The sequence below is a fragment of the Chrysemys picta genome, chromosome 4 (genome assembly GCF_011386835.1).
Source record: "Chrysemys picta bellii isolate R12L10 chromosome 4, ASM1138683v2, whole genome shotgun sequence".
Taxonomy (NCBI): Eukaryota; Metazoa; Chordata; order Testudines; family Emydidae; genus Chrysemys; species Chrysemys picta.
In genome coordinates, this window is record NC_088794.1 from 74,202,662 (window position 1) to 74,215,044 (window position 12,383).

General features: G+C 42.0%; 2 protein-coding genes across 3 annotated transcripts in view; both read right to left on the reverse strand.

Moving 5' to 3' along the window:
• The window catches only part of LOC135983095 (CD59 glycoprotein-like), a 32,828-nt gene extending 31,463 nt beyond the window's left edge, over positions 1-1,365 (reverse strand). Inside the window, exon 1 of one of the 2 annotated variants that reach the window (XM_065592676.1) lies at positions 1,057-1,364. In XM_065592676.1, coding sequence (XP_065448748.1) covers positions 1,057-1,238 — 182 coding nt within the window. In that variant the 5' untranslated portion in view covers positions 1,239-1,364. Of the gene's footprint in view, positions 1-1,056 lie in introns of both variants that reach the window. The other variant, XM_065592675.1, reaches the window with a different exon arrangement.
• A 4,442-nt stretch (positions 1,366-5,807) lies between these two features.
• Positions 5,808-12,383, reverse strand: part of FBXO3 (F-box protein 3) — a 31,338-nt gene continuing 24,762 nt past the window's right edge. The window contains exons 9-11 of the mRNA XM_005304555.4: positions 12,242-12,357; positions 11,026-11,216; positions 5,808-6,895 (exon numbers count right to left, since the gene is read on the reverse strand). Coding sequence (XP_005304612.2) covers positions 6,770-6,895; positions 11,026-11,216; positions 12,242-12,357 — 433 coding nt within the window. The 3' untranslated portion in view covers positions 5,808-6,769. The remainder of the gene's footprint in view (positions 6,896-11,025; positions 11,217-12,241; positions 12,358-12,383) is intronic.

Genomic DNA, 12,383 nt, shown 5'->3' on the forward strand with positions numbered 1-12,383 from the left:
AGGGGAGACAGTGGAATGAGGGTGAAGCTCAGGGCAAGTGTGGCTAGCTTGAAGGGATGTGGGTGAGGCACGGATCCAGGCTCCACGTCCGCTCCCCTGCAGCGGGGTTAGCTTTTCCCTAGTGCGGGTCTCTCTCTTCAGCCCCTCCCCACAGAGAACTTTCTTCTAGGGCCCTTGTTCCCCGCGCAGCCCCGGTTAGCCCCAGCTCCAGGCCCCTTTAAAACTCTTTTTTTTTTTTTTTGCTCCGCCCCCGTCCCGATATTTTATACTACTAATCTGGTCACCCTAGCCCCAGACCCCAGCGGGAGGCTGGTCCTCCCCGCCGCAGCGCCTCTGCGGCACCCGAGCTGCACCTCCCCACGGCCTCCAGCTGCCCTTCTGCACTCCGCCTCAGCCCTCTGGTTGCTGAAGCAGAGGCACCGCGGCTCTGCTCCAGCAATAAAACAGCCTCTTCCTCTGCACTGGCGGGAGAGCAATCCATGTCCCCCATGGCCAGGGCCGGTTCCAGGCACCAGCCCACCAAGCATATGCTTGGGGCGGCGCTTGGAGGGGTGCGCGCTGCCCTCCGGCCCCAGAGCGGGGCGCGACTGGGCTCGCCACCCTCCCCGCGGCGCTCTGGCAGCCGGGGAGAACGGAGCCGCAGCGGGCTCGCCGCCCTCCCCCTGGCACTCTGGCCGCCCGGGACAGCGGAGAGCCCCGGCTGGGCTTGCCACCCTCCTCCCGGCGCTCTGGCCGCCCGGGAACGCGGAGAGCTCCGGCGCTCTGGCCGCCGGGGAGAGCAAAAGCCCCGGCCGGGCTCTCCGCCCTGCTCCCAGCGCTTCGGCCCAGTCGGGGATTGCGGGCTCCCGGCCAGGCTCGGCACCCTCCCCTGCCGCGTGGAGGGTGCAGAGCCGGCCCTGCCCGGGGCAGAGGGGAATAAGGAGAGCAGATCTTGTGGGTTGATGCAGCAACCGCCTACCCCATCCCGCAATCCAGCCCTCTAGCCGGCATGCATCTGCTGAGCGCGCTGGTCACCGTAGTTCCTCCGCACTGCAGCACGCTCCAATAGCCTCCTACCTGCTCTGAGCTTGCACCTGTGCAGCTCCCCGCTCACTCTGCCCCTCTGCTAGATGCACGTCTTCTGCAGAAAGCTCTCCCCCGGAAGCCCCTTCTAGCTCAGTCAGCAGCACGCAGCTTCTGTGCTGGCTTTTGGTTCTGACGTAGGAAAAGGGGGGCGGGGAGAGGAGCAGAACCCCCATCCTTTAGTTCCCCAAACTCGCGTGGCATGTTAAGTCACTCCGCAGTGTGTGCGATCAGGCAATGTGCTCTCCCTTTCTTTTGTAATGGTTTGCGTTAGAGCTTGCTAAGTAGAGTTGTGTGCTTACATTATTTAAGCGGGGTTCTCTTTCCCTCTCTCTATTAAACAAACAGGTTCGGTATTTGCTTCAGTACGTAGTTCTGACCCCTTTGTGTGGTTTCCTCAATCGCTGCCACCTATTTCCAGGCTGTCAATGAGCCTTAGGGAATGTAATTTTTTTCACCTCCTCTGCCTCTTATAATTTGCGCCAGCACTTGAGAAGTGGTATTTTTACCTTGGGCTGGGGTTTCAGCCCTTCAAGAAGCTCCTGCTCTGCCCTATTCCATCTGCTCACATTTAGCATCTTGATTAAGGAGCTGAAAAAGTGAACGGCACATACACGAAATTCATAGATGATGTTAATACATCTTAAAGGTGAGGGGGAAAATCCTAGCGGTTGGGAGATTCCTGCAGAGGACATAATGCAGTGGTTCTCAATCAGGGGTACAGGTATCCCTACACAGAGCCAGAGGTCGCCAGGGGGAACATCAACTCATTTAGATATTTGCCCAGTTTAACAGGCTACATAAAAAGCACTAGAGAAGTCAGTACAAACTAAAATTTCATATAGAATGATTGTTTTATACTGCTCTATCTACACTATAAACTGAAATGTCAGTATAATATTTATATTCCAATTTATTTTATAACTATAATGTACATCAATTCAATCCCAGGGCTAAATAACAAACATTCTACAACTCAAGCTTCAGAGTATTTGTGGATAGAATTCCAGTCATATATAATTGAACTATATTATTCCTTTTATCATTCACTATTCTGAGTATCAGATACTAACCATTCAGGCAAACAACTAACAACTGCATGACCACATATCCTCACCTATATCAAAAGGCTTTCATACTCCAAGCCTTTTACTGTAAATGTCATGCCTCTGTTAAGGTCACCTTATCTATCTAACAATGCAGAAGTTACAGAGAGAACTGAAGAGCTATCATTTAACTGACAGAAGGAACACCCCACATATTAGCAGGGATATTGGGTTGCATTAGTACGAGCATTGCCAGCATATCAAAGGGAAATGATTATTCCCCTCCATTTGGCACTGGGGAGACCACATTTGGAGTATTGTGTCCAGTTTTGGGGGCCCTACTACAGAAAGGATGTGGACAAATTGGAGACAGTCCAGTAGAGGGCAACAAAAATGATTAGTGGGTTGGGGCACATGAATTATGAGGAGAGGTTGAGGGAACTGGGATTATTTAGGCTGCAGAAGAGAAGAGTGAGGGGAGATTTGATAGCAGCCTTCAACTAGCTGAAGGGGGGTTTCGAAGAGGATGGAGCTAGGCTGTTCTCAGTGGTGGCAGACTACAGAACAAGGAACAATGGTCTCAAATTGCAGGGTGGGAGATCTAGGTTGGATATTAGGAAAAACTATTTCACTAGGAAGGTGGTGAAGCACTAGAATGGGTTACCTAGGGAGCTGGTGGAAACTCCATCTTCAGAGGTTTTTAAGGCCTGGCTTGACAAAGCCCTGGCTGACATGATTTAGTTGGGATTGGTCCGGCTTTGAGCAGGGGATTTGACTAGATAACCTCATAAGGTTTCTTCCAACCCTAATCTTCTATGACTTCCGGCTATCCATAGTAAATGCTTATAGCCGGTCCCTCATGCCAGTAAATCTATGCTTTAGTATTCTGCATTGTATGTTCATTCAGTGGCTCATGACACATTCTATATAGAACACCCATGGCCATTGCTATAGAACACTGGTCTACCTAGGTTGGTACACAAGGGATAAGGTGGGGCTTACAGCATATGCTTCAGTGAGGTGGTTAGAGACACACCATGTCTAGTAATTAATACAAGGAAGTCTTTCTTCCTAACCTTAGCTGACATTCCATTAATAGCCTAAAGCAGATGTTTAGAGTTCTGCAATTTTATCCTAGATATAGTATAATTACACAAGCTATTTTTATTCATGTATCTACTCCACTTGTGAACCATACCAAGATCTGTGCTTTAAGAGATTGTAGAAGTAGGTCCCATGAATTTGTTAGACATTGATTATTCAAAGTGTTTCCTTTTACTCATATTCCCTTTCACACATCTCTTTGTTTTCATATGATGTAACCTTCTTCCTAATATTTACTCCTTAACACTAGGATTCAGGGGATTGCCATATGTAGCACCTCCAGTGTTGTCTTTTTACAAATTCAATATATTGCATTTTTCTGTCTGCTTGTAAATAGCTGAACATAGCTCAGGCTTTTCAGCATAAAGCAGAATGAAAAGTGTTTTGTAAGTGACCAATGCATTGCCCATATATGAAGATTGATGTTAATACACGAGATGTGCAGTTTTACCTTAGAGTATATTGCACTGGTCACATAGCCAATCCTTCGTATAGCATGCAAGAAACCAGCTTGTGAGGTAAGGAAAGAAGAGCAACATAAAAACAATCAGGTCGTATGAATCATCTAAAAAAAGTGGTAGAACTTGAAGAGCAGATGAATTACCCCTATAACTGGGCTTCAGCTGTAGAGCAGAGAACATGAAGAACATGATGCTCTGGCAAAAGCCCCCTTTGCACAAGCTATGGAAATTTGCAATTTAAATTAGGAAAAGAAGCAAATCCATTTAGACCTGTGTCCTCACTGGAGACATTGTATCCATCTACAATTTCTGTTCACCACAGAGTTTTATGTTTATTTCCCTTTGTATGCAGGGCCAGCGCAACCCATTAGGCGACCTAGGCGGTTGCCTAGGGCGCTGACATTTGGGGGGTGGCGACCGCAGCAGCCGAACATCCGGCCGCCGCAGTCGTCGGCAATATTTCAGGGGCGGGACCTTCCGCGGCCTAGGGCACCAAAAAGGCTGCCGGCGCTCCTGTTTGTATGGTAAGTATCAATAGTTTTGGGTGCACACAGAAAGGTGGTGTTTGGTTTTCCACTAAAAATCACATGTTAAAACAAAGCTATATGCAAAAGCAGGGCTTATACCAAATGTGGTTACTGCTTTTTCACATATGAATTTTAGTTAGTGTTTCCCAAACTAGATTTCTCCTAAAACACGATCCTCTTCCTCCAGTCCCACTCATATCATGTCTTTTTTCTTACCTTAAGCACATCACCGTAATAGAGGAAACTGAGTCAGGGAAGCCTACAAACCTATAGATCACAATCTAGAGAAACAGATATAATTTTATTCAGGTGCTTATGTCAAAGTAAACATTGCCGATGTGGCTTTTAGTGAGACAAGGTGAATGAGGTAATATCTTTTATTGGCACAGCTTCAATTGGTGAGAAAAAACAAGCTCGTTTCCCAAAACTGAAGAAGAGCTCTGTGTAAGCTCAAAAGCTGGTCTGTCTCACCAACAGAAGTCAGGCCCATAATAGGTATTACCTCACCCACCTTGTGTATCTAATATCCTGAGACCGACATAGCTACAACACTGCATACGATTGTGGTTTTTGTCCTTCCAGCCATTTACAAGCATGACCTTTTCAATTATTACTCTTTAAGACCTTATCTACACTAAAGACATTTTGCAGGAATTGCCTCCCACCCCCATTCAACTCTACCAGATAGCAATGCAGGCAACAGCCAACCTAGTTAGAGCTTCCAATGTTCAGGCACAGTGGGAATTTTTTTGAAAAGTTCTTAGTCTTTGAGATTGAACACATGCGGCTGGCTACAGAGCCGCTCCAGCAGCAGCTGGTGTGGCTGGACCCAGCTGGACAGCCACACTGGCCATTGCAGAAATCATAGCACCAATGACTTCCATGACACCTGTGACAGACAGAGCCTTAAATAGTCAATAAGACAGTGGTACTTTCTGCTTTAAAGAATATTAGAATCTTTTCATTTTAATACTACAGATTTGTGGTTATGCTGAAAGTTACAGTCTAATCTTTTGTTAACTAATTCTTTAAAAAACCTTTTGTATTTAGTTGAAATAGGAATCAAGGCTCTCTCACATTACATAGTATTTTCCTTTCACTCAATATTTAAGACGGTCTAGTAAAAACAAGTGAGCAGTTTCAAGTATTCCAATTGTTAGTACAGTTCATTATCAATTACAGGCAGAGTTCTGCAGACCGAGGTAGTTGCATCTCTCACCTACTTCCATAGACTTTTTTCCTGAGTAAAACAGGATTCAATCCAGTAACATTTCCTGGTTCTACTTAATTCTGCCTTGGGAAAACCTCCCTGACGTGAAGACTATAACCTAAAAGTGAATCTAATGGGACTAAAATCATGTAAAGGAAATAGTGGCCACAATCTATAATAGCTGCAGCCAACCATTACTCAAGGAGATATCCAGCAAATGAGGTTTCAGTTGGGTCCATCAGTGCCAGATATTGGTTTCTCTCCAAGCTGGAGGGAATTTGCTGTGGTAAGTGTGAAGAAGGGCAACCAACTACAACATGACATCAGTTGCAACTTTTAATTCCTTGCTCTACTCTTAGCAAGAGGAATAGTTCCAAGTAACATTTAGAACAATGGAGGCAATATATTTATTTTAATAGCAGTGGAAACAAAATAAAATGATAGAACAAACAAATGTTTCTTTAAATATAAGGCTTTTAGACATCTGTGTACTGCTAAGCCCCAATTGTGAATCAAGCATAATTACAAAAATCCATATAGGATTCAGAAAAACATATGATAATACTTAGTCTTACACATAAAATTTGTGTCACTTACCACAAAGTCAGATAGCAAACAGCATATAAAGGAAAAACTCAGAAACAGTATTTACAAATTTATACTATGTAATAAGTCAGAAATTACTTGTTAGTAAACAGCAGATTATGAATTATACTACATCCCAAAAGGCATGTATCTGTGATCATCATCAGATATTTATTATAAAGTAAGTTGAAAGACAGATTGTCTGGAAAAATAAAGTTTGTTTCATTTCAAACTTACGCACTCAGTCACCAGGATTTTATGCTATCTGTATATTAATATAAAATGTACATGAGCACCTGATCCAACCCAATGGGGTTACATAGGCCTAACTGCAAATTTCATTCATTCATAGCAGAAATTAACAATTGGAAATCAGTGTGAAAGGCCATTATATACCTTTTTGCAAACTTCTCTGTCTGTTGCTAAGTTTTAAATGCTTGTATAAAAACAAATCCCCATACCATGTTTGTAATATGATCATAAATAGGAAATAGTTTAAAAATGTAAGATATGATTACCTCAGACTGTCAAGCTGTTTTGCACTTTGGAAAAAAAGTGCACACAAAATCCTCCCCCCACCCTTCAAAAAAAATCCCTATAATCCAATCAGATGAAAGTTAGAACTGGCACCAGTATTCATGCTAGTTGTCCTGCTGTGGAAAAGAAACAATTCATTTACGATATTCAGAAGCTGTCTTACGTAGTAGCCTCAGGAAGTTAAACTTCTTCTCTGACCAACAGTTTTTATTTTATTTTTTTTAAAAAGAAGTTCGATCAGGTATGACGTGGACAGCGTCCAGAAGGGGCAGGAATATCCAAGACTCTACGTCTGTCTTCATATTCATCAGTATCTGTTGAGTCTTCATCTTCATCCATAGCATATTCATTATGATTAGTTTCCTATAAACAAGACACCCCCATGTTTAACTAAGTACTTAATAATTGCCTCCTAAATCTCACTTTGATCAAGTGCTAACAATGTAACAAAAAAATTAAAATCAAGATGTAATTTATATCACATTTAAAGTCAGTCTCCGATAAAGACTAGTTACTGTAAATATGAAAATACTGCTAAATCAGATTTGTTTTCATGTATCAATTTTATAAAATTTAATCTACATGGCAATTATATTTCTAATCTGTTTAAACTTTTATTCATAAACTAAATAGACCAGTGAGATCAGAATCTGACTCACTAACTGTTGGAATGGTGTTGAATTATTATAAATTATTGTGGCTGACATGAGTTTGGTAAAGGTTGGTATGTCTGAATTTGCTGAAGAATTCTGGGAGCGGGGTTTTTTTTTTTTTGGAACCAGACAAGCTGTATGAAAGTTTACTGAAAGTGATGACATTACACTTGGACACTGACACAATTATGTACTTTGGATGTTTATCCAGGCTCTGTGTGTTTGTGCTGATGTAAAAAAACAAAAAACAAAAACCACTAGGGTCATGGTTAGTCATGTTTACCAAACAAATCACACAAAAAACATGAAAATAGTGAACATAGAACTAACTAACTGAACTGGGTTAACTAATCCTGTAGCACAACCAAGAGCTAACTCAAAAAGTTAATAATTAATAAAGTAAATTTCAGCCAGCCTTTAGTCTGTTCATGTTATAGAAAAACAAGTTACAAAACATTAAAAGGGCATATTTCAGAACATGTAACTTGATTAAAAAAGGGGTATAAGTATTGGAAAATATTACATGCTCCTTCCTTCACCCCGATTAACATCTGAAAAGGCTTGTAACAGACCAAGTGCTTAAAAAAACCCAACAACCCCCCTCCACCCCCATCCTCCCAAAATAAAGGCTTTCATCTAGAACTGGTAGCTATACCTGATTTGTTTGTTAAATCAGGGCTATGTCTACTACCGAGGTAAGTTGACCTACGCTACGTAATTCCAGCTACGTTATTCACGTAGCTGGAGTCGACGTACCTGAGGTCGAGTTACCGCGGGGTCTACACTGTGTGTGTGTGTGTGTGTGGCGGGGGGGTGTCCATGGGAAAAAAATCTCCTGTCAACTTACCTTATTCTCTTGTTGGGGTAGAGTACAAGGGTCGACTAGAGAGTGATTTGCAGTCGATTTGGCGGGTCTTTACTAGACCCGCTAAATTGACCGCCGGTGGATCAATCTAAGAGCATCAATCCTGGCTGTAGTGTAGACATGCCCCAGGATACTGTGTAGGGCCAACATAGTTACTAAGGGTTTATGCTTGAAAAATTAAGGCTTATTTAAAAAAAGCATGGTATAACCTTTCTGCTGCCTGTGTGAAATTCTTTTAAATAAATAGCTTTGCATTAAAAAACAAGAACAAAAAACTAAATCTGGGTTTTACTGGCACTAATACTGCAAATTCTTCCCAGCTGTGGGCCAAGAAAAATCCCAGCTCTTCACTAACAATTGAATTCAATTAGTTCTTTCTTTCTGTTTTACAAGTATGTAACAGAGCAGAATTTAAGCCACTAGGTATGAATTTGAGTGAATACTCTAAAATATCAGTGTACCACTCAACTTTAATATACAATAATCCTCTGCTAAGCATCTGTATAAGAGGCAGAGAAATTATCAAATCAAATGCAAGTGATTTCTGCAACTTGTGGAACAGAAAAGAGGTCCTGGTTTAAATAAAGGTAACCAAAGGAAAGAAAAAAAAAAAAAAGCAATTTAGCTGTTACAAGTGTGACCTCGGTTGGCACTTTGTATTCACTGTTACCAGCCTAAACCAGTACTAGTTTCCCAAAATAGCTTTTTAAAAAAGTAATCTTCTCCTAATTGCATCACTTGATTGCCCATATTCCTCTTTAGCATTGCCCTGCACATGGATGCCAGTGTAATTAGCAGCTTCATTTCCCTCTTATGGAATCGGTTGACTCTGGGCTCTTTTTGCTTGTCAATTCAGTTTTGTTTTGCTGCTCTGGATTTTGCAAGGCCTTCTGCTTCCTTTGAGTGTTTAACTACAGGGCCTGAAAACCATTAAACACCCTACATTCCATTGAACTACCTAGACATGGGACAGTTTACAGATTTTATCAAATCAATTTATATTTACGTCAAAACAAGCTAACAAAGCTGCCCAGATTCACCAGCTGCTTCCAAACCTTAAAACTAGATAATCATTCAACAGAACAGCAATTCACTAAATTTTTGGAGTTGATGCAGGAGTTACTGGGTGTAATTCCATGGCCTATGTTGTGCAGGGTAGACTAGATGAACATTAAGGTCTGTTTTGATCTTAAAATCAAAACAGCTTAAAAGGCCTGGTTAGCACATGTATGGAAACCTCTCTCCTATCAAGAAAAGCAGAGACATTCTTCTGATGGAGAAGGAAGCAAACCACAATCAGGTCACACCAAGACAGAAAGAGCTCAAATAGGTAACAATTTAGATTTATAAATAAGGGTGTATCCATCCAATTTCACAGTTACAAAGATGCCAATGTCACAAGTTACAAAAACATAAAACTAAGGCTTGGTCTACACTAAACCCCCAAATCGAACTAAGGTACGCAACTTCAGCTACGTGAATAACGTAGCTGAAGTCGACGTACCTTAGTTCGAACTTACCGCGGTCCAGACCCGGCAGGCAGGCTCCCCCGTCGACTCCGCGTACTCCTCGCGACGAGCAGGATTACCGGAGTCGACGGGGAGCACTTCTGGGTTCGATTTATCGCGTCTTGTCTGGACGCGATAAATCGAACTCAGAAGTTCGATTGCCTGCCGCCGAACCAGCGCGTAAGTATAGACAAGCCCTAAGTCACCTGCAGAATATCAAACTCTGTTCTCCCTCAAAGCCCAACATTGCAATAGCCTGCATAAATAGATGTGCCTGGAAGCATGCCCCGAAAGTCCACAGACATGAGCTAGCATCTGGGCTAGAATGCGCAGGTAGAAGCCATTTCAGAATAGCAGACCCCTCATGGAGGAATTACTAGTCTACTCTCATTGTCAAGATGACTGAAGTTCAGTGTCTCCGTCCACTGGGAGGGGAAAATGGTGGCCCATCAAGCAGGATGGTCCCAACCCACTAAGGCTAGGTCTACACTACCCGCCTGAATCGGCGGGTAGAAATCGATCTCTCAGGGATCGAACTATCGCGTCTCGTCGGGACGCGACAATTGATCCCCGAATCGACGCTCTTACTCCACCAGCGGAGGTGGGAGTAAGCACCGTCGACGGGGAGCCGCGGAGGTCGATTTTACCGCCGTCCTCACAGCGGGGTAAGTCGGCTCCGATAGGTCGAATTCAGCTACGCTATTCGCGTAGCTGAATTAGCATATCTTAAATCGACACCCCCCCCCCACCCCCCCGTAGTGAAGACCTGCTCTTAGGGATTCATGGATAAAAATTAAACATCTTAGCTTCAAGCCATCTTTGATTCAAAATGCAAATTATAACTCCAGTGACATATGCTGCACCTAACAAGCATGTGCTGCTTGACAGACAGACCATTACTCCACTCAAATTTTTGGATTAACTAAGGGAAGCCGCACATGAAGTGTACACAGTAATTCAAGCATGAGGTGACATTAACATTTAATCATAAGTGATAATTGTTAGATTCAATTAATCTATTGTGTTATATTCTCTTGGCTATATGATCACCGCAAAGAATTCAGAGGAATTCAAATTAGGGGACAGGAAATTTGGGGGGGGGGGGGTGTCTCTCTCTCTCTCTCTTATATACACACACACACACACATATACATATATACACATATACACATATACATATATACACACACACACACACACACACACACACACACACAATTACAAAATATGGGTGTGTATGTCTTTTCCTTCACCCTTGTAGGGAATTATCTACATTATAATACTAAGAAATGAAATAAAATTATAAAACTGGAAAAAGGTGTCATGATTATGGAGTCTGGTAAGCCCTTTATCTAGAGAACGTATATTATACTGTTCTATTAGAGCTAATTTCATTCATGTTTTCTGCAAAAGCGTTAGGGATAAAAGCCTAGCACAAATGACAATACCAAATGTATCTCAGCTTACCATGCGTGCTGTAGACACCTTGAATGTTGGGCACACCATATGAAATCTGGGAATTATGACGTTAAAGAACTTGTCCTTATAGTAGAGACAATGGAAGGTATAGTATCCTTCCATGTATCCTGAAGTAGTGGAGAAGGTAGTACAGCTGGTATATTCATAAACTCTACCTGGGCTGATTATTGGAAATTCTCCTGCAGATACAAAAAACAACAAACAGCCATTGGGAGTTTTGAATTAAAATAGGTATAAATAGCGTTTACTTTCCCTTGCAATACAGTTAATTTCTATAGCCATTAAGTTCAGTTAGAGTTCTGCTGGAATACACAGCTAGTAACAAAAGTTTGTGTTTCTGTAACTGTACTATACAAATAACAAGAGGTAAGCTTGTTGTAACAAATCCTGTTTTAAATGAACAGTCTAGTGACTAGTTATCTTTGCATCACTTTCAGTCACAAGTGAATAGCAGTTTTTTAGAGAACGTTGTTCACTAAATCAGAAGTGCCTAACTTGCTGAACAGGAGTCACTATAACAAGCTCAAAGGACAAGAACGCCCAAACAACATCCGGGGGGGGTGGAGGGGAGAGGGAGAGGGGAAGAGAGAATGGGTGGCACAGGAAGAAGAGGTTTTTTTGGTTTTTTTTTTTTAAATCAGAACTATTGCTACAAATCATTTCTAAAAAACAAACACAAAAAATATTTAAGTCTTCTGACATGCACTTATGCGGTTAACCCTGATACATAGATAAAAACAGATGGCTTTCGAGACTTCAGGATTATTAATATTAATTTGTATTCTCAAAATGCTTAGGAGCCCCACTCAGGGACCAGGACCCCAATGTGCTAAGTGCTGTACAAAAAGACAATTCCTGTCCCAAAGAGCTTACAATCTAAGTAATTCAAGAATCTTTAAATGGTTTGACTACTTATACTAATATTAACTACTGTATATTAATATACAGATTTGCCCAACAATATATATGCCCCAAAATTATATTCCTTAAGATCCTTTAAAATTGAAGTTAATGTTTAACACTTTCACTTACACACAATGCAATATGAGAAAGTAGAACAGAATGCATGTTTGCTAAGAGAAGAGAATAGCCACCATCTTGCATCATTTCTGAGAATGGCTCCACCAGAAGTTACAGAATTTTCACATTAATCACTGGAATGCTCGGAATGCTAAAATAAAACTCAAACTCTCAGTTTACATACCAACGACTCCAGGACCCTGAACTTCTTCTACATCACCTTTGGCATTGGTTATTCTCCAGTACCGACTGTCCAACTGACAAGCCTTTTCAGGAAGAGCATCTTTGGACATCTCAATTCTATGACCCAAATCAAATATATTTTT